Source organism: Mesoplodon densirostris, chromosome 10 (genome assembly GCF_025265405.1).
Source record: "Mesoplodon densirostris isolate mMesDen1 chromosome 10, mMesDen1 primary haplotype, whole genome shotgun sequence".
NCBI classification, from domain to species: domain Eukaryota; kingdom Metazoa; phylum Chordata; class Mammalia; order Artiodactyla; family Ziphiidae; genus Mesoplodon; species Mesoplodon densirostris.
In genome coordinates this window covers 17,452,586-17,475,195 of record NC_082670.1, presented here as the reverse complement: position 1 = coordinate 17,475,195, position 22,610 = coordinate 17,452,586, and the positions used below count along the sequence as shown (strand labels likewise).

Here is a 22,610-nt window from a genome sequence, read left to right as displayed (position 1 = left end):
TTAAATAAGTACCACGCTGGGGGCTGCCCTGGTGGCGCAGTGGTTGAGAGTCCGCCTGCCGATGCAGGGGACACGGGTCCGGGAAGATCCCACATGCCGCGGAGCGGCTGGGCCCGTGAGCCATGGCCGCTGAGCCTGCGCATCCGGAGCCTGTGCTCTGCAATGGGAGAGGCCACAGCAGTGAGAGGCCCGCGTACCGCAAATTAAAAAAAAAAAAAGTACCATGCTGGAACCCACTCTGTTTATTAATAAAGAAATGACTGCACATATCTCAAGAAAGGAAGCACCCCGCAGGCTCCTATTTTTCTGCCAACACATCTCTCTCCTCTTGCTGCCAGAACAGGGGGATCCCAAGTGGACATCTCACTGCAGGACTCAGAGGAAGCAGGAGTAAACCCTTGCATTTTAAATGTCATCTCCTCTTAGAAGCACATACCAGGGTCGGGAGAAGTGTACTAATACTAGAGTTTTTTGTTTTGGTTTTTTAACTCACCGACTTATAATTTCATTTTAATCTGGATTCAAAAGATACAAAAGAGGCTGAAACATTTTGAGATAAAATGAAGAGCTGAACAGGGATGGGGGTTTAAAAATGAAAACTGTCCTGTGGTAACGACTGGGCGCCTGATTTCCCTGCGCTCTACAATCCCAATGACTTATTCAAATGCTGACAGTCAGGAGCCTTGCTCATTACACCAATTCTTTTTATAGTGGAAGAAATCACTTCATTTAGTACATGGCCGGTGATGTCAGGTAGAAATAGACAGTGGATGGAATCAATCGAAAATGACAGAAAAGAAGCAGAGCTTGTTTCCGACAAGTCCAGGCTTTGTGTGTCTGCGGGAGCTAAAGAAGTGGGTGATTCCTCAGACTTCTCAAAATGTTGCCAGGACTCCTTTAACTGGTAGGCTCTCCCTGTACATTCTGAAAGGATTCAAGGTCCAGAAACAGGTTTCCATGTAAACTTTTCAGGAACACATCTGCTGTGGAAAATAAGATGTCGGTAGTAGCATCGGGACCCCAAACAAAGCATAAAGAGAAAGACACATGTAAAAATGTTTATTGAAAATGGAAAATTCTTCCCGCATAAGGAAGAGGTGACCAGGCCCACGGTACAAAGAGGTTCTGACTTGAAGATTGGTGATTTAAAGAAAATGCGACCACTTGCATTTCTTGCTAAAAATAAACCAAGGGGAGCTTAACTGAAAAGACATGCTATGGCAGCTGTTGTTGGGTTTTAGGTCAAATAACCAATGAGTCCAACTCAAGGTGAGACTGGGTAAGCCCCATGAAAGAGTGTGGCTGAAGGGCCGGGAGACAGTATAAATTACTGCCCTTTGAGAACTGATGTGGTCGCTCTCCTTTTCTTTGAAGATTTTAATTAGAAATTCATGGGCTTCCCTGGTGGCGCAGTGGTTGAGAGTTTGCCTGCTAATGCAGGGGACATGGGTTCGAGCCCTGGTCTGGGAGGATCCCACATGCTGCGGAGCAACTAAGCCCGTGAGCCACAATTACTGAGCCTGTGCATTTGGAGCCTGTGCTCCACAACAAGAGATGCCGCCATAGTGAGAGGCCCGCGCACCGCGATGAAGAGTGGCCCCCGCTTGCCATAACTAGAGAAAGCCCTCGCACAAAAAAAAAAAACAAAGACCCAACACAGCCATAAATAAATAAAAAAATTAAAAAAAAAAGAAATTCATTCCTCTTCACAGATTTGGCTTTTTAAAGGCCACACCCTGCAGCACGTGGGATCTTAATTCCCCAACCAGGGATCGAACCCATTATTCTTCTTCACAGATGCTTCAGTTAAGTTGTGTTTTAATTATAGACCTTGATCAAAAAAGCAAAAAGAAAAGCAAACAGAGCCAGGACCACAGACAGCCTCAGTGCACAGTCCTGGTGTAGCCTTTGCAATTGTAGCGCCATTCTGGAACCCGCCGAGTCTTGCTGAGTTGCATCCAAGGTGTGGGATACTGAATTCAGGTGGTTCCCAAGCCTATTTCTGAATTCCTATAGAGAGAGAAACATAGAGGAAAACGAAAGACATTAAGGATGAAAAATAAGAAAAAAAGCGCTAATGTGACACCAGTCAAGCAAAGGATCCCTAGAAGGAGCTAGTTTTTTATTGAGATATGATTGACATATAATATTGTATTAGTTTCAGGTACACAACATAAGGATTCAATATTTGTATACATTGTGAAACGAGCACCACAGTAAGTCTAGTTACAACACAGCTACAATTTTTTTCCCTTGTAATGAAAACTTTTAAGGTCTACTCTCTAACCAACTTCCAAATATACAATGCAGTATTGTTAACTATAGTCAGCATGCTGTATGTTACATTCCCAGGACATATTTACATTATAACTGGAAGTTTGTATCTTTTGACTCCCTTCACCCCTGTCACCCACCTGCCACCCGCCCTGTGTCTGACAACCAGTAATCTGCTCTCTGCGTCTATATATTCAGTTTTGTTTTGTTTTTTTTAGATTCTATGTCTTTCTCTGACTTATTTCACTTAGCATAATGCCCTCAAGGTCCATCCATGTTGTTGTGAATGGCAAGACTTCCTTTTTTTTACACCTGAGTAATACTTTATTGTATACATATGCCCCATCTTCCTTGTCCATTCACCCATTGATGGATACTTAGGTTGCTTCCATGTCTTGGCTATTGTAAATAATGCTGCAGTGAACATGGGATGCATGTATCTTTCTGAGTTAGTGTTTTTGTTTCCTTTGCGTAAACACTCAGAAGTAGAATTGCTGGATCATATGGCAGTTCTATTTTTAGTTTTTTAAGGAAACTCCATACTGTTCTCCACAGTGGCTGCACCAATTTACACTCCCACCAACAGTGCACAAGGGTTCCCTTTTCTCCGTATGTTCACCAACATTTGTTAGTTCTTATCTCTTTTGATGATGGCCATTGTAACAGGTATGAGGTTTCATCTCATTGTAGTTTTAATTTGCATTTCCCTGATGATCAGTGCCGATGAGTATCTTTTCACGCATCTGTTGGGCACCTGTATGTCTTCTTTGGTAAACTGTCTATTCAGATTCTCTGCCTTTTTTTTTTTTTTTTTTTTTTTGCGGTACGCAGGCCTCTCACTGTTGTGGCCTCTCCCGTTGTGGAGCACGGGCTCTGGATGCGCAGGCTCAGTGGCCATGGCTCACGGACCCAGCTGCTCCGCGGCATGTGGGATCTTCCTGGACTGGGGCACGAACCCGTATCCCCTGCACCGGCAGGCAGACTCTCAACCACTGCGCCACCAGGGAAGCCCCTCTGCCCATTTTTAAAATCAGATTTTTTTTTCTATTGAGCTGTATGAGTTTTTATATATATTTTGGATATGAACCCCTCATCAGATATCAGATATATGATTTGCAAATATTTTCTCCCATTCAGCTGGTTGCCTTTTCATTTTGTTGATGGTCTCCTTTGCTGTGCACGAGATTTTTAGTTTGATGTAAGAAGAAGCTATCACTCACTCCTTCAACACAGGCACATTCAAACACCTACCATAGGCCAGGTAGGCCAAGTTAAGTACAAGTTATAGTTCCTTTCCTTGAAGGGTCAGACCAAGTTCATAAATTTCCAGATTATACACAAACTATATGAAAGAGACAAACAGTGTTTACGGAGAATCAAGGCAGACTTCACGAAGGGTAGAGTTTATGTAGAGTGGAGTCATATCACAAACGTATCTAACTTTTAGGGATGCAACCATATCTACTCAGGAAAAGAAGAATGACACAGGAAAAAACCACGGAAGCCATTTTATTCATCAAACACGTCCCTTAGGACAGGGACTCCCAGCTGGTGCACCGCTGCAGGAGGGCTGCCCTGACCCCCAGGGGGGCACCTGAAGGGGTCTGAGTGGCCACAGGGTTCCACCCCCATGCGCAGCCTCTGCATCCACTCTGGTGTGCCATGTGCCTGACATGGAAAGGCTGGGAAACCCTGCTTGCAGGGAACACCAGGAGCTAGGAGACATGACGGTGAGACTCTGTAGGGGGTCTCTGTCCCCTGATGCGTCTCAGCAGGTGCGGGGAGGAGGGGACAAGGGGCACCTGGCCACTCTCAGGGCGGTTCTAGTGTTTCGACGTGTAATTTTGATTCCACGATATAAGATTTCCACCTTATACACAGGCCTTAGAATCAGTGTCTCCCCTGTTGAAACCTGAATAACACTTTGAGAGATGGAGGCGGGGTGGGGAAGGAGAATCTGGGATGGAAGAAACATTGCGGGGCTGGGAGGAGGGGGCGAGCCAGAGGCGTGGCTGTGGAAGTGCAAGAAAGCCACAGAAGCACAAGATGCCTCCGAACAACCATTTCACGTGGCTTATTCTTTCCTTCCACACTCTCGAACAATCTTCTGGGGACAGCTTCGGCTTCTGTGTGGAATGGCAGCCCCGCCATGCACAGGAGAAGCACTGGAAGTGTGCTTTACAGAAGGTAACTCTGGTACAAAGTGTAAAGTGGATTGAGGGGAGCGGGGAGGATGGGGGTAGAGAAGCCGGGGGCAAGTTGTGGCGACAGATGAGGTGGAGAGTGCTGAGGACCTGTGTGGGGAGGATGGCACAGAAAGGAGGGCACAACAGACACTTAATGTAGAATCAACAGTACTTGAGTTTAGGTGAGTGGGTAATGGAGGGGCAAAGAAGAGGAATGGGGAAATGAGAAGAACTTCCACAACCCAATTTCCATCGGCTGATATATTTGCCTGTGATAGATATGGAAGAACTCTTGCTTTGACTATAGGAGACTGATTGCAAAATTAATATAGCTTTTGTCCACAAGGATAAATCTCTCAACCCCAGTGGCAGTCAAGCCATCATTTACTTCTGGGCTCCTCAGGGATCTGGGCTGACACCCTGCTGCTGTCCCTGCACTGGGGGCCCTTGACAAGAAGGTAACAGCTGGACAGACGGAGCCGTGGTCCCCGCAGCAGCGACGGCTGCACCCAGACCTGCCCCGGGAAGCCGCTCTCTTGTCCGGTTGGCTTTCTGCATGATATTTTGGAGCTGGGAATATGTTGACAAGCTTTCATTTTGATTGGTTAAAAATAGCCCCAAGATCTCAAGGACAGCACTCAACCTTGGGAAAGAAGGCAGCCTTCTACAGCTAAAATAACAGAAGCTCTGTGAGTTCTTCAAAAGCAGAGAGGTTGCTAATTCATCTCTGAGTTCTTGGAACCTGCACAGCGGCAAACACACTGCAGGTACTCAGCAAGTGTTCAGAAATGAATGAACGAATGAAGGAGTGGATGAACGGATATGAGGATGTGTATTCCAGATGAGATACAACTGATCAAAAACATGCTTAGCTATGTCTCTGGTGACTGATGAGCACAACTGTAGAAGAGGCTTGAGCTGTTGCCTCTAGCAATTAAACCATCACTTCCTAAGCTTGGGTTTACAAGACAAGAACTAAGAGGCTGATTAAGTTCTCCTAGGCCTGAGTTCTTTTTAATTTTTATTTATTTTTTGTTGCGGTACATGGGCCTCTCACTGTTGTGGCCTCTCCCATTACGGAGCATAGGCTCCGGACCAGGGGGGGCCAGGGGTCAGGGGGCCAGGGGTCAGGCTGTCCCGGGCAGGACTAGGTGAGTCTCAAAGCATCAAACATTTGGTTGGGTTTTTAACACATTCTGCTTCACAAAGGTGCAGTACAGGTAAGGTACCTGTGCTCTCAGCCTGAAAATATCCTTCAACTTTTTTTTTTTTTTTTGGCGGTATGCGGGCCTCTCACTGTTGTGGCCTCTCCCATTACGGAGCATAGGCTCCGGACGCGCAGGCTCAGCGGCCATGGCTCACGGGCCCAGCCGCTCCGCGGCATGTGGGATCCTCCCGGACCGGGGCACGAACCCGTGTCCCCTGCATCGGCAGGTGGACTCTCAACCACTGTGCCGCCAGGGAAGCCCCACCACCCTTCAACTTTTAACAAGAGTTTCACAGAATTTCTTCCTCTGTTCCTTCCAATTCATTTGCCATAAAATTTTGCTCAAAATATAAAAGGTACCTATTAAACCAGCATTGTGGATTATCTGTGGCTGGGTTCAACATAGTCATTCTTCCTTGGGCACTGATTTTTCCCTCCCTCACTCAAACATTTAACACATATGAACATAACTGACCCATATGGTGGCAAGCTGCTCTCCTGTCCCTGGGAGCAAGTCTGCATCACAGAATCGTATGGAGTACCTTGGCATCCATACACAGCCCCACAAGAAGCCTACCCTGCCATTCTCCCTAAGATCAAGGTGAGAGCTTGATGACACAGTAGGAGAGAGAAAATGCAGCCTGTCTCTATCATGCTGCGCTTCTTTTATTATCTTCACCCTGTACCAGTTCACCATCTTGATTAAGGGAGTTTGATGATATGTTTTTAAATATAAGATTGAAAAAAAGTTTCTCAGATGACAGAGTAATCTGTTGCCAGCTAGCTTTGTACATTTCAATTGTCACTACCACTGTGATATTGAAGGAAAAGTAATTTAGAAAGACAGGAAATACAAGGACTTTCTCATAAAGTCCAAGATCCTCAAACATATAAATGCAGAACTATTACGATTTCCACACAGTCAGAAGCACCACTCATGAATAGAAAATACTGTAGTATTTCTAGACTGTGATGAAAATAAAAAGGGTTTACAGGTGAAGTGACGATACATAACCAATAGCAAGATAAAGTTTAGACACACACACACACACACACGCAGAATAATGTATAAAATTGACTTTAGAGAAAAACTTGGCACAGTCAATAGTTCTGGAAAGTAAATAGAAGGCTCGAACCTTCCATAAACCTCTTAAACATTACCAAGTTATTAATTTTTGAAATTTAAGACACACTTGTATCTCTCAAGCTATAATGCAACAAATACAAGAAATTTTATTATTTACTAAAACTAATCAAACATCAACTCTCAGATTTATAATTCTTAAGAAATCAAATTCCATTTAGAAATGCCTTTTACAAAACAGATAGAAACAAAGCAGGATATGACCTTCGTTCAATCAAAAAGATCCATGTATTTATCCAGTCATAGTAGACTAAGGACACATTAAGAAAGTGTTAACTTTAACCTGTTTTTCCCCCCTTGTAAATCTCACCGTTCCCTTGATTAATTTCTAAACATACTTACTTCCTAAGTCTTAAACATATTCCAATTTTCAAAAGTACAGCTTATCAAATCCTACTAAAGTAATACATCTATTAGAGTAGCATCACATATATATGCCAAAAAAACCAAACCAAACCAAGCCAAACCAAACCAAACCATACCAAATCAAAAACAACTTTGATGTTCAGAACCTTCAGGGATCAGATTTCAATCAGTTAAAGATAAAGACAGTTGGGACAGTAACAATAGTCAACCTCTAATTATTTCCTTCTTCTCTAGCAGTTATACACGTATTGCTAGGGAAAGGAAGGAGAGGCCTTTAACCTGGGCACTTTTATCAACAGAGAAACAAATGGGACCTGTTCTAGAAGCAGTAAGTGCATGGGCTCTGGGCTCTAATGCCAGCTCCATCTGAGAATTCTTGGGCAAATAATTTATCCTCTCTTTTGCCTCCGTACAGAATCACCTGAGAGAGAGTAAGTATCTGCGCGTCACAGGGTTGTTATGAGGATTGAACGAGGTATACATATTGTGTCTTGAACATTTAAGATTCAATAAAGATGAACACACTCCATGGTACTTTTGTGTGTGTGTGGTACACAGGCCTCTCACTGCTGTGGCCTCTCCCGTTGTGGAGCACAGGCTCCGGACGCACAGGCTCAGCGGCCATGGCTCACGGGCCCAGCCGCTCCGCGGCATGTGGGATCCTCCCGGATTGGGGCACGAACCCATGTCCCCTGCATCGGCAGGCGGACTCTCAACCACTGCGCCACCAGGGAAGCCCCACTCCATGGTATTTTATGGTCCTAACGAAATATGCAAACTGCTTCAGATATTAGTTTTGTAAAATTACAAAGTCACTATTTTATTTGCTTTTCAAATAAGGTTTATCCATTTAAACTACTTTTGTTTCTTATACATATCATCAGGAGGTGCACAGTATAATGAATAGCATGGCAGACCAGAAACCGAATCCAAGTTCAGATATTTATCAGCTGTGTGACCCCGGGCAAGTGGTTTAAGCTCTGCGGGCCTAGTTACCTCTTCTGTGAGGTAGGGATACCAATATCTACTTTAAGATGTTGTTGAAAGGGTTAGAACTCGCAGGCCCAGAGCCTGGGCAGAGTGCTGGGAATACAGAAGGTTTCGATGAAGGGCCACCATTACACTCCACTCCAGGAGTGTGGCGTGGAAGACGGAGATGGGCAGAGCCTCCCACAGCACTTGCCAGCAGGGCCGGGAGGGTGACGTCCTGTCCCGGATGCTGTCCTCGCAGCTCTAACCCACGAGGGAGAAGCTACGCCCGCCGTGAGGTTGGCACCTCCTCCTCCCCGGTCTCTCAGTCTGTGGGGTGAGCCTTCTGGAAAGGCTCTTAATTAAAACCATCCTAAATAAGAAGGGAGACCTGCACGCCACCATTTATAAGGAGGAATTCACCTGTCAGATGTACCACGGGCCTTTTTTATGTCTGCCTTTTCTTCCCATACCTAATATTGCTGTAACGCTGCTTTCAAGGAAACTAAGGAGGAAGAGGACAGGTCACAGTCACCGCCACGACTCGGCCCTTGCTCTGCACACTGCCTGACCCCGCCGCCTCGCCTCCAGCCACCACGCGCCCCTGCCCCTCTTCTTATTGACGTGTCAGACCTCGACCGGACAGATCTCGACTCTCTCAACCAGCACACAGCCCAGATGCACTGGGAGCTCCCACTCTGTGGGCTGTGTGTCCTGCTGGCCCTCATCACGGCACTCACGGCGCACGCGATGCCCCAAGCTCTCACCGTCCCACCAGAAAGTGCGCTCAGTTCAGGCAGAGCTGAGCGAGCTGCACAAGAGAACCCGCTCCAGCGGAAGCCTCGGGCTCTACACAGTTACCAGGAGAGGGGTGCAGGGCGCCTCCCCGCAACTGTATGGCCGGCTGATCCCGAAGCTCCCTGGTGGAGGAAGACAGGGGCCACCAGGGCTGGGCCTCCTCTAAGGCCCTTTCCTTCTGTGGGGCTCACACAGACCCGCTGAGAAAACTGCTTGCTAAGAAAACAGGCCTCCAGGGCCACCCTTATTTGTCCTCCTCACGGCTCTTTCAGCCAAGAGAAACAGATCTGAAGGAAAGGGTACCTAGAAGGTGGTCAATCAACGTTTTCTGAAGGGATATTTGGGTTTCTACTTGTTCCTTTGCATTCTGTGTTCATATTTTCATATAGTTGCAAGGATCCTTTTCTTGGGAGCTGATGAACTTGCCCTTCCAACGGAAGAAAGTCACCCTGTTCAGCGGCCTCTCCTGCAGTTCCTCCCCATCAAAAATGTTTATAAATTGTGACATGGTTGCAGAATCAGAGGCAAAACGATCCAGCAAGAAAGGTGGACGACAAGCTCTGTGTAAAAATACTAAGTAGAAGAAGCAGTGTTTCTGGAATATTCCCCACGTGCCCAGAAGGGCTCTATTCTCCATGCCTTCTCTCCTTTAATCCTCCCAACTGCCCAGTGAAGTACTTAACAAGAGTTTCTCCCAACTTTAAGTATTCACCCAATTTACAGACAGTAGGTGTAAATGTGGAAGCAGAGGAGAGGATTGGCTTTAGATGTATTAAGTCTAGCCTGGTAGTTACATATCAGAGATGCATTTATAGTGCAATGCAAAGAAATGAGAAAAATCAAGGCACTGAATAATTATTAAAATAACTACCAGTATCAAGATTCCTATCAAACAGACTTTCTCCACTTTACATGGAGGTGATGGTGTTATTCTGTGTTTCCCTAGAGAAGGCCCTTCCAGGAAAGCCAGCCTCAGGTCAGGCAGAGACATTGCACGCGACCTGTCTTGCAGCTCTGGGCCATGTTGAGACTCTGTAAACGTGACCTGTGGATGGCACATCCCGGGTTTTCTCTGCACACACACGCATATGCCCACATGCCCACATACTTGATCTGCTCACATTAGAACATGTTGCAAAATGTGTTTTAATGAGGAACAGTTGGTCTGGTTCTGCTCAAATAAAAGATATCCCTGTAAGAGAGTTGCCACCTGTCTCCCCAGCTTGCAGTGCAGCCTCTAAATGAATTCTTTGGTCCCTGCCACCTGCAGGGGTTGCCATGGTCCAGCAATCACATTCCACATGCCAGCTTCCCTTCCTGGACTGACAGACAACTTTGTCCCTGTGCTTCGTGTCATTACCGGATACCAGGACAGACAGGGGATTACAGGGGCCAAGGTACCTTTCTCTAATATACTTCTAGACATTTCTCAAACCGGGAGCATCTTAATATTACATAATTAGGAGTGCCCATTATCTCTGAGCCAAAGATGGTAGTATTTTCTAGCTCTTGCAGTCTCTGGGAAGAATGTTATATACGTAGAGTCCATTAGCATTACTGGTATATCGTCATGTAACAGGATCAACACATTAAACTTGGAATCAATTACACCTTATCATTTATTTGGGGAGAAAACTGACATTTGAAAATCTCTGTCACAGACTCACATGATGATAGCCCAGTACTGTCAGCCTTTCTGTATCACTTTTGGGCATGAGCAATTCTAAATCAGCAATTATTCATATGTAATTTTTCCTCTTCCCTCTCACCTCAAATGTGTACTTGTTTATAAGATCATTAAAATCGCAAAGTAAAAGTTTTAAACCAGAACACACACACACTCTAAAAAAATCACTATTATCTTAGTTTTTTGGAATCTTATTTTGGTGATAGCAGAGTAAACTCAAGGCTTTGCTAATAAGGCCAAACATAAATTATTAAACTGTCTGCCATACGATCAAATGCATTTCAGATTATATTCTGAATAATTTTGGCTTGACGTCCACCAAAGGAACAGATCTGTCATGTCCCTGCGTGGTCTCGGCGGTCCATCCCTTGCTGGATGCCCAGCCCTCTGACCTGAACAGCACTAAACGAAAGAAAGAGATAATAATCCTACCAAAAACCAAAGCTCGGCACTTGCCCATCCTAATTATTTCCTGTAAGATCGTATTTTGCCCTACTCAAGAGATCTGAAAATAACTCTTAAGCTCTGAACTTCTTTTAATAAATTCAAAATATTTCTTATGTGTAAATTTTTCTCATGGCTCAGAGGCACTGTTACAGCTTGAAGTGGAAGCTAACAGGGAGGAAGAAAAAATGGTTTGATATCTTGTAACTCTAGATAAATTAGAGTTTAGAATCATCTTGTTTTCAACCAAGCCTGAACGTAGGCCTATGCAGAAATCTTATGGAAACCAAATATGTGATCAATACAAGGAAATTGTCTTAAAATATACATTATGCAGCACGGTACACTATTCGAAAAGAACCTCTAAATCTCCTAATTTGGAAGAGTTTGCTTCGAATACAAAATTATCTTCATAGCAGAAAGGTATCTCTATCACTATTGTATTTTATCCCTAAAATATAAACTTAAGGAGGCACCTCTTCACATAAGCAGCCCTAACGCGCACTGCGGCATGAGTCCCTGGTAAGAAGAGATGAACAAAGGTGACTGCTCAGTCTCTGTAATGCCTTCTCAACCCTCCATTGTGGGCTTCTATCTGAATGCTGTCATCTTCTTTGACTTTTTTTTTTTATTTTAAAGATTTTTTTGATGTGGACCATTTTTAAAGTCTTTATTGAATTTGTTACAATATTGCTTCTGTTTTGTTCTTTTTTTGGCCACGAGGCATGTGGGATCTTAGCTCCCCAACTAGGGATCGAACCGCACGCCCTGTATTGGAAGGCGAAGTCTTAACCACTGGACAGCCAGGGAAGTCCCCTTCTTTGACCTTCTTAATCTTTCTTGAACTTAGCACAACATGTCCATTCAAATAAGCTTACACTTTCCTGATTTTCGACTTGTTAACACTTACCAAAATAAGAGGGGTGGGGCAGGTAGGGTAGAGAATCAGATCCAAAATTAATAGTATAGTTCTCTCTTCTGCTAATTAAATATCAGCCACAGATGTACACACACACACACACACACACGCGTGTGCGCACAGACCAAGAGGCTCACTTAGAACTATGAAGTCTGTGATCCCAACGTTCGTGATAGTGGCAGAAGTCAGAACTCATTTGTTCCGAATTACTGGTTGGAAATAAGCATTAGTACAAACTAAAGCTGCTCTACAGGTGCGGCAAAGTTAAAGAAAAAGTGAATTGGGTCAAAATGCTTCACTGACAATGAAGTCCTTTTGATAATCTCTTAAACCAGAACCGAAACCATCCTCGTTCCATGGAGTGTACACTGGAAGCTGTGAACTGGGATGCAGATGAACATAACAATTGGGGGCGTTAAAGTTAACCTTTAATCAATTCAACTCAAAATAATTACTCCTAAGGATTTTGTCCAAATAGGTAACCATGAGGGTGTGTTGGCAGATGTTTGTGTTTTAAATAACAACAACAAAAAACCATGGGTGATGTTAACTGCTATCACAATGCAAACCTCTCATCCTAAGTATCATTTTCACTGACACTGGAAATATGGTTTTAGCATCACTGAGCTCCATGAACTGCATAAAATGAATAAAGGAGATGGTTCTGTCTCAAAGAATCTCACAAATGATGAGCTAACATGTAAAATGTTTCCCTCAGATCACCATGATATTTATTCATCTTGCAAAGTTCAGATAAACTAGTTAAGAAAAATTACATGGTACATCCTCACTGTAATTACACTAAACTCAGCCATCTGAAAAAGTTCACATATCTACCTATTTTCCTATCACTTCCAAAGTTCTATTATGTGTTCTTCCAAATATCCATTCCAAGGTATGCCCATTCTCCCTTTCTACTTTGAATATGGATAGTTTTTTAAAAATAAAAATGATGATTCTACCAAAAGTCACTAAAATAACTGAGAGAAGACTAATATTAAGAGATCTAGTTATTTATATCACTATAAAAGCATGGCAGGCAGCCTTTCAGATGGCCCCAAACGATCCTCACCTCCTAGTAGCCACATTCTTGTGTAACACCTTCCCCGGGACGATGGACTGAACTTACTGACTTGCTTCTAATTAATTACACTCCACATAAATGATGGGATGTCCCTTCTGAAATTAGGATACTAAAAACTGTGGCTTCTACCTTTCTCACTCTCTCTGTTTGCTTGTTCTGGGGGAAACAAGCTGCCCTATGCAGAAGCCCTCATGAGGAGGAACTGAGGGAGACTTGCTACCAACAGCCAACAAAGAACTGAGACCTCAAACAACCCGTAAGAAACTGAGTCTCACTGGACTGAAATCAAGTGAGGTGTCGTCCTCCTTCTGGAGGCTCTAGGGACAAATCCATCTTGTTGCCTTTTCCAGCTTACGTTACGTGGCTTGTGACCCCCTTCCATCTGCAAAGTCAGCATTCTCATCCCTCTGATGCTGATTCTCTTGGAGCCTTTTCACTTTTAAGGTCTCTTGTGATGTCACTGGACCCACCTGGATAATCCAGGAAATCTCTTTATTTTGAAGTCAGTACATTAGCAAATTTTTTTGAAGTTTAACTTCTTTTTTTTTTTGTTAGTTATTTATTTTATACATATTAGAGTACACATGTCAATCCCAATCTCCCAATTCATCCCACCACCACTTCACTCTGCATGACAGTCTCTAGGTCCATCCATGTCTCTACAAATGACCCAATTTCATCCCTTTTTGTGGCTGAGTAATATTCCATTGTATATATGTACCACTTCTTCTTTATCCATTCGTCTGTCGATGGGCATTTAGGATGCTCCCATGACCTGGCTATTGAAAATAGTGCTGCAATGAACATTGGGGTGCATGTGTCTTTTTGAATTATAGTTTTCTCTTGGTATATGCCCAGTAGTGGAATTGCTGGGTCATATGGTAGTTCTATTTTTAGTTTTTTAAGGAACCTCCATACTGTTCTCCATAGTGGCTGTATCAATTTACATTCCCACCAACAGTGCAAGAGGGTTCCCTTTCCTCCACACCCTCTTTAGCATTTGTTGTTTGTAGATTTTCTGATGGTGCCCATTCTAACCACTGTGAGGTGATACCTCATTGCAGTTTTGATTCGCATTTCTCTAATAATTATTGATGTTGAGCACCTTTTCATGTGCCTCTGGGCCATCTATATGTCTTCTTTGGAGAAATGTCTATTTATGTCTTCTGCCCTTTTTTTTTTTTTGCAGTACGCAGGCCTCTCACTGTTGTGGCCTCTCCCTTTGCGGAGCACAGGCTCTGGACATGCAGGCTCAGCAGCCATGGCTCACAGGCCCAGCCACTCCGTGGCATGTGGGATCCTCCCGGACCAGGGCACGAACCCGTGTCCCCTGCATCGGCAGGCGGACTCTCAACCACTGCACCACCAGGGAAGCTCCTGCCCATTTTTTGATTGGGTTGTTTATTTCTTTTTTTAATACTGAGCTGCATGAGCTGTTTATATATTTTGGAGATTAATCCTTTGTCCATTGATTCGTTTACAAATATTTTCTCCCATTCTGAGGGTTGTCTTTTCGTCTTGTTTATGGTTTCCTTTGCTGCGCAAAAGCTTTTAAGTTTCATTAGGTCCCATTTGTTTATTTTTGTTTTTCTTTCCATTACTCTAGGAGGTGGGTCAAAAAAGATCTTGCTGTGATTTATGTCAAAGAGTGTTTTTCCTATGTTTTCCTCTAAGAGTTTTATAGTGTCCGGTCTTACATTTAGGTCTTTAATCCATTTTGAGTTGATTTTTGTGTATGGTGTTAGAGTGTTCTAATTTCATTCTTTTACATGTAGCTGTCCAGTTCTCCCAGAACCACTTATTGAAGAGACTGTCTTTTCTTCACTGTATGTCCTTGCCTCCTTTGTCATAGATTAGTTGACCATAGATGCATGGGTTTATCTCTGGGCTTTCTATCCTGTTCCACTGATCTATATTTCTGTTTTTGTGCCAGTACCATATTTTCTTGATTACTGTAGCTTTGCAGTATGGTCTGATGTCAGGGAGCCTGATTCCTCCAGCTTCAATTTTTTCCCTCAAGATTGCTTTGGCTATTCAGGGCCTTTTGTGTCTCCATACACATTTTAAGATTTTTTTGTTATAGTTCTGTAAAAAATGCCACTGGTAATTTGATAGGGATTGCACTGAATCTGTAGATTGCCTTGGGTAGTACAGTCATTTTTACCATATCGATTCTTCCAATCCAAGAACATGGTATATCTCTCCATCTGTTTGTAGCATCTTTGATTTTTTTCATCAGTGTCTTATAGTTTTCTGCATACAGGTCTTTTGTCTCCTTAGGTAGGTTTATTCCTAGGTATTTTATTCTTTTTGTTGCAGTGGTGAATGGGACTGCTTCCTTAGTTTCTCTTTCTGATCTTTTGTTGTTAGTGTATAGGAATGCAAGAGATTTCCGTGCATTAATTTTGTATCCTGCAAATTTACCAAATTCCTTGATTAGCTTTAGTAGTTTTCTGGTGGTATCTTTAGGATTATATATGTATAGTAACATCATCTGCAAACAGTGACAGCTTTACTTTTTCTTTTCCAATGTCTATTCCTTTTATTTCTTTTTCTTCTCTGATTGCCATGGCTAGGACTTCCAAAACTATGCTGAATAATAGTGGCAAGAGTGGACCACCTTGTCTTGTTCCTGATCTTAGAGGAAATGCTTTCAGTTTTTCACCATTGAGAATGATGTTTGCTGTGGGTTTGTTGTATATGGCCTTTATTATGTTGAGGTAGGTTCCCTCTATGCCCATTTTCTGGAGAGTTTTTATCATAAATGGGTGTTGCATTTTGTCAAAAGCTTTTTCTGCATCTATTGAGATGATCATATGGTTTTTATTCTTCAACTTGCTAACATGTTGTATCACATTGATTGATTTGTGTATATTGAAGAATCCTTGCATCCTTGGTGTAAATCCCACTTGATCATGGTGTATGATCCTTTGAATGTGTTGTTGGATTCTGTTTGCTAGTACTTTGTTGAGGATTTTTGCATCTGTGTTCATCAGTGATATTGGTCTGTAAGTTTTTTTGGTAGTATCTTTGTCTGGTTTTGGTGTCAGGGTGATGGTGGCCTCACAGAATGAGTTTGGGAGTGTTCCTTCATCTGCAGTTTTTTGGAAGAGTTTGAGAAGGACGGTGTTAGCTGTTCTCTAAATCCTTGACAGAGTTCACCTGTGAAGCCATCTGGTCCTCCACTTTTGTTTGTTGGAAGATTTTTAATCACAGTTTCAATTTCATTGCTTGTGATTGGTCTGTTCATGTTTGTTATTTCTTCCTGGTTCAGTCTTGGAAGGTTATACCTTTCCAAGAATTTGTCCATTTCATCCAGGTTATCCATTTTACTGGCATAGAGTTGCTTGTAGTAGTCTCTTAAGATGCTTTGTATTTCTGCGGTGTCCATTGTAACTTCTCCTTTTTCATTTCTAATTTTACTGATTTGAGTCCTCTCCCTCTTTTTCTTGATGAGTCTGGCTAGAGGTTTATCAATTTTGTTTATCTTCTCAAAGAACCAGGTTTTAGTTTTATTGATCTTTGCTATTGTTTTCTTTGTTTCTATTTCATTTATTTCTGCTCTGATCTTTATGATTTCTTTCCTTCTGCTAACTTTGGGTTTTGTTTGTTCTTCTTTCTCTAGTTCCTTTAGGTGTAAGGTTAGATTGTTTGAGATTTTTCTTTTTTCTTGAGGTAGGATTGTATTGCTATAAACTTCCCTTTTAGAACTGCTTTTGCTGCATCCCATAGGTTTTGGATTGTCATGTTTTTGTTGTCATTTGTCTCTGGGTATTTTTTGATTTCCTCTTTGATATCTTCAGTGATCTCTTGGTTATTTAGTAACATATTGTTTAGCCTCCACGTGTTTGTGTTTTTTACATTATTTTCCCTGTAATTGATTTCTAATCTCATAGCATTGTGGTCAGAAAAGATGCTTGATATGATTTCAATTTTCTTAAATTACCGAGGCTTGATGTGATGTATCCTGGAGAATGTTCTGTGTGCACTTGAGAAGAAAGTGTAATCTACTGTTTTCGGATGGAATGTCCTATAAATAACAATTAAATCTATCTGGTCTATTGTGTCATTTAAAGCTTGTGTTTCCTTATTAATTTTCTGTCTGGATGATCTGTCCATTGGTGTAAGTGAGGAGTTAAAGTTCCCCACTATTAATGTGTTACTGTCAATTTCCTCTTTTATAGTTGTTAGCATCTGCCTTATGTATTGAGGTGCTCCTACGTTGGGTGCATATATATTTATAATTATTAGATCTTCTTCTTGGATTGATCCCTTGATCATTATGTAGTGTCATTCCTTGTCTCTTGTAACGTTCTTTATTTTAAAGTTTATTTTATCTGACATGAGTATTGCTATTCCAGCTTTCTTTTGATTTCCATTTGCATGGAATATCTTTTTCCATCCCTTCACTTTCAGTCTGTATGTGTCCCTAGGTCTGAAGTGGGTCTCTTGTAGACAGCATACATATGGGTCTTGTTTTTGTATCCATTCAGCGAGGCTGTGTCTTTTGGATGGAGCATTTAATCCATTCACGTGTAAGGTAATTATCGATACGTATGTTCCCATTACCATTTTCTTAATTGTTTTTGGTTTGTTTTTGTAGGTCCTTTTCTTCTCTTGTGTTTCCCACTTAGAGAAATTCCTTTAGCATTTGTTGTAGAGCTGATTTGGTGGTGCTGAATTTTCTTAGTGTTTACTTGTCTGTAAAGCTTTTGATTTCTCCGTTGAATCTCAATGAGATCCTTGCCAGGTAGGGTAATCTTGGTTGTAGGTTCTTCCCTTTTATCACTTTAAATATATCATGCCACTCCCTTCTGGCTTGTAAAGTTTCTGCTGAGAAATCAGCTGTTAACCTTATGGGAGTTCCCTTGTATGTTATTTGTTGTTTTTCCCTTGTTGCTTTTAATAATTTTTGTCTTTAATGTTTGTCAGTTTGGTTACTATGTGTCTCAGCATGTTTCTCCTTGGGTTTATTCTTCCTGGGACTCTCTGCGCTTCCTGGACTTGTGTGGCTATTTCCTTTCCCATGTTAGGGAAGTTTTCAACTATAATCTCTTCAAATATTTTCTCGGGTCCTTTCTCTCTCCCTTCTCCTTTTGGGACCCCTATAATGCGAATGTTGGTGTGTTTAATGTTGTCCAAGAGGTCTCTTAGGCTGTCTTCATTTCTTTTCATTCTTTTTTCTTTTTTTCTGTTCTGTGGCAGTGAATTCCACCATTCTGTCTTCCAGGTCACTTATCTGTTCTTCTGCCTCAGTTATTCTGCTATTAATTCCTTCTAGTGTATTTTTCATTTCAGTTATTGTATTGTTCATCTGTTTGTTTGTTCTTTAATTCTTCTAGGTCTTTGTTAAACATTTCTTGCATATTTCTTACATCTTCTCGATCTTTGCCTCCATTCTTTTTCTGAGGTTCTGGGTCATGTTCACTATAATTATTCTGAATTCTTTTTCTGGAAGGTTGCCTATCTCCACCTCATTTAGTTGTTTTTCTGGGATTTTATCTTGTTGCTTCATCTGGTACATAGTCCTCTGCCTTTTCATTTTGTCTGTCTTTCTGTGAATGTGGTTTTTCTTCCACAGGCTGCAGGATTATAGTCAGTTCATTAGCAAATTTAATTCCACCTGCACCTTTAAATCCCCTGCCTCCCATGTAACCTGACATATTCCCAGGTTCCAAGGATCAGGCCATAGGCATCTTTGGGAGGCTGTTATTCTGCCTACCACAGGCCCTACGGGTGATAATGTTGAGTTGCTGGGTACATACACTTCAGAGAATAACTGCCATACTCCAGAGAACTTGAAGTTTCCTAATCGAAGACCATGAGAAAGAGCTTTAACTTCTAACTTTTAGATTTTGGATTCTTTATGTGAAAAATGAGGGGTTTCTTTTGTTTTATTTTTAAAACTAGACCTAACCCTTCCCATTCCACAACTCAGTAACTGAAAACAAGACATTGAGTTGTAGAGCTGGGATGACTGGCTCAAAGGCTAAAGCAGCATGTAATTTAGGTGGGGCTACAGAAAGAGGGTGGAAAGATGTGCAGCTCACAAGCGAAAAAGTCCAGGATTTCATAGGTTGGGACAGACGGAATACAGCAATGGTCCCAACTCTTCGCGCTCCCCTAGCTGTGCCTTCGGTCACATAACTGCCTAGTGCTTTCCCTGATCTTGGCCACGTGACTTACTTTGGCCAGTGGCATGTTATCAAACATGTCGTATGCCAAGGCTTGAAAAGCTCTTGTGCATTTCTGTTTGCTGTTCCTGTTCCTCTCCCTTTACCATGAGGGCGTTTCCAGGTTAGCCTGTTGTAGGATGAGACACATGGAGCAGAGGTGATTCATCCAAGTATTCCCAGTTGTGGCTACCTGCCATCTGCCAGCTGAATCACCAGGCATGTCGGCAGCCACATCTAGATCAGAAGATCCACTCAGAGACCCCACAGCTGACTGCAGATGTGTGAGTGTGCCCAGTCGAGATTAGCTGAACCCCACTAAGGTTTTGTGGTTGTTATATATGAGGCATTTATAGTGACAATAGCTAACTAATATATAGGATGACCAGATATTTGGTTCTGCAATCCTTTTTAAGTAAGGGATACATGTATATCTCCAGCACAAATATATTCATTCACTCATTCATTCATTCAAGAGACACTGAGTGAGCATTTGCTCTATGCCAGGCACTATTCCAGACATTAAGGACAAAGGAGTGAACAAAGCAAAATAGCTCAGCCCTCATGGATGGGGCTTCCATTGTATTAGCTGGAGACAAAGAAACATAGATATTTGGTATGTCTGATGGTGAGATATACCGTGGAGAGAAACAGCGTAAGGACAGGGGGTACTAGGTGTGACAGATGGTGGGGGCTGCTATTTAACAGAGGGCTCCTCAGGAAGGCCTCATTGATAAGGTGGGCTTCAGCAGAGACCTGAATGGAGGAGAGGACAGACATGACATGTGGGCATCTAACAGAAGCACGTTCCACGCAGAGGGTCTAGCAAGTGGGAAGGCCCTCCTGAGGGAGCAAACCTGGTGTGTTCATATCTCAGGTGCAGCATGGAGGCCAGTATGGCTGGCCCAGTGTGTTCGAGGGGGAAAAGGGTAAATGATGATGTCAGAGAGGCAGTGGAGGAGTATGCAAGGCACTAGGCCTTGTCGGCCATTGCAGGGCCTTTGGCTTCCACTCTGAGTGTGATGGGAAACCCGAGACTTTTAAAAAATATTTTTTACTGTGGTGAGATATATATAACAGAAAAATTACCAATTTAATCATTTTTAAGTGTACAGTTCAGTGGCAATTACATTTGCTATGTTGTACAAACATCACCACTGTCTATTTCTAAAACTTTTTCATCACTCCAAACAGAAAACTCAGTAACTATTAAGAAACAACTCTCCTACCCCCAACCTCTGATAACCTCTAATCTACTTTCTGGCTCTACAGATTTGCCTATTCTAGATCTTGCATACAAGTGGAATCATATAATCATATAATATTTGTTCTTTTGTGCCTGACTTATTTCACTTAGCATACTGTTTTTATTATGTGGAAGCATGTACTAGAACTTCATTTCTTCTTATGGATGAACAAAATTCCATTGTATGTATATATCGACATATCAAAGACGTTCTGTTTATCTAGATATTTGTTGATGTACACTTGGGTTGTTTCCAGCATTTGGTTATTGTGAATAATGCTGCTGTGAACATTGCCATACAATACAATTGGCAACAAACAGAACAAGTATCTATTTGAGTGCCTGCTTTTAATTCTGCTGGGTATATATCCTAGGTCATATGGAACCCTAGATTTTGAGCACAAGAAAGACATGATCTGATTTTTATGGAGGGTAGAAACAGGGAGACCAATTAGGCAGATTGTTTGTGTTTATTTTCAGATTACATAGTACAGAGCATGGAAAAACCACCTCCTACAAGAACATTTAAAAGAAAAAGCCTGTAGCAAATAACACTATCTTACACTATGGATGCTTTGTGACTGTTCAGAGGAACTGACCTCATCTGAAGGACAGCAGAAAACAAATAGCACTCAAAGTCAATGAAAAGGGGAAACTTAGAAACACGATCACAACGTATTTATTTTAGGTAACTATACTTTAAAAAATGCTGTTGTTGGTTATAAATATGACTGATAAGACCAATGACCAACTCCTCTTCTCACGGTATATATGTCATGGATGAGATATTAGCATCTCGGTTAACTAGGCCCAAATAAATCCTCAGTGATCATCACCATGCCACCAACTTCGTACCACATAGTCATTGATCACTTCCTTCGTGCCAGTACTACTGAGTGCTTCCCAGGCATTATCTCACTTCAGTGTCAAAACTACCCTATAGAATAGATTCTATTATCCCCAATTTATAGAAGAGGAAACATACCTTGAGATGGTAAGTGAACAACCAATGCACACAGTTGTAAGGGATAAAACCAAGATTCCAAAATCTACACAGTAAGACCACAAAGTTTATGTGCTTGAGGGATACTCTATTCTTTCAAAGTGGATGTTTGCAGGAAAGAATCTCTGGGAGCCAGGGGCCTCTAGAAGGAAAATACTGACCTTGATAAGGTAAATCTGCAACCGTTTTTGGCTTTTTTTGTCCTTTGGACTTCTTTCTCAAGTGGTGGCAAATCTGAAAGTTACTGGATCCTATTTTTATAGGTTGACTTCCTACCAGATAACTGTTGACTTGACACATGGCTTGTACATTTATGTTTCTCAGTAATTTTATAGAATTACACTGGAGAGATTGAGGGACAGGAGAAAATTTATTTCTCCAAAGCCCTTTAAATTTCAAACATGGCAAACTATGTTAGAAAACAAAGATATTCATGGTTCTATTATTTTAGGCACAACTCAAAGTTAGTACTCTGAATATGACAGGAGAAATAAGCTGAAAATTTATGGTTAGAAGCATGCCTGGCTCTAAAAGTACTCATCCTTACAGTTCCCACGAAAAGAATTTAAATTTGCAAGATTAACATCAGTTTAAAAAGGGGTTTTTGCAATCTGCTTATCAAGATGTCAAATGACTTCAAAGAGCAGGTTGGGTGGCTTGACTGTGATTTTTTTAGCCTTTAAAGAATATACTAATGTCCTAAGTTGAAGTAATAGACGATATCAACCTATCACGTTCTGTCAACCTCCCTGCCTCTGGTCAAGAAACCCTCTATTCCACCCTGCGTATCAGTGACAGCCAAGTTCATTCAACAAGTATGTACGGAGCACCAACTCTGAGCCAGGCACTGTGCTATGGCCCGAAGCTGGTGATGAACAGGACAGACAGGGTGGCCCTGCTCTTGTGAACTTTTGCTCACACAGGCTGCTTTCACTGTTTTGCTCGTGCTCAAAAACGTGCCAACGTGCATGGTAGAAACTTCTAGTATTCACCCATATCTTCTCTATCTTATCTATACAGAAGTATGTATTTCCCAAACTCTTGAAATTGGGTGGGGCCATGTGAATAGTTCTGGGCAACAGACATAAATAGAAATATCCTGTGCCACTC

At 42.1% G+C, this 22,610-nt stretch overlaps 1 protein-coding gene across 5 annotated transcripts in view; it reads right to left on the bottom strand.

Annotated features, from left to right (window-relative positions):
- Positions 1-1,044: 1,044 nt before the first annotated feature.
- CDKAL1 (CDK5 regulatory subunit associated protein 1 like 1) overlaps positions 1,045-22,610 on the bottom strand; it is a 657,744-nt gene continuing 636,178 nt past the window's right edge. For all 5 annotated transcript variants that reach the window (XM_060109792.1, XM_060109791.1, XM_060109795.1 and 2 more), the window contains one exon: positions 1,045-2,010. In XM_060109792.1, the coding sequence (XP_059965775.1) occupies positions 1,819-2,010 (192 nt within the window). In that variant the 3' untranslated portion in view covers positions 1,045-1,818. The remainder of the gene's footprint in view (positions 2,011-22,610) is intronic.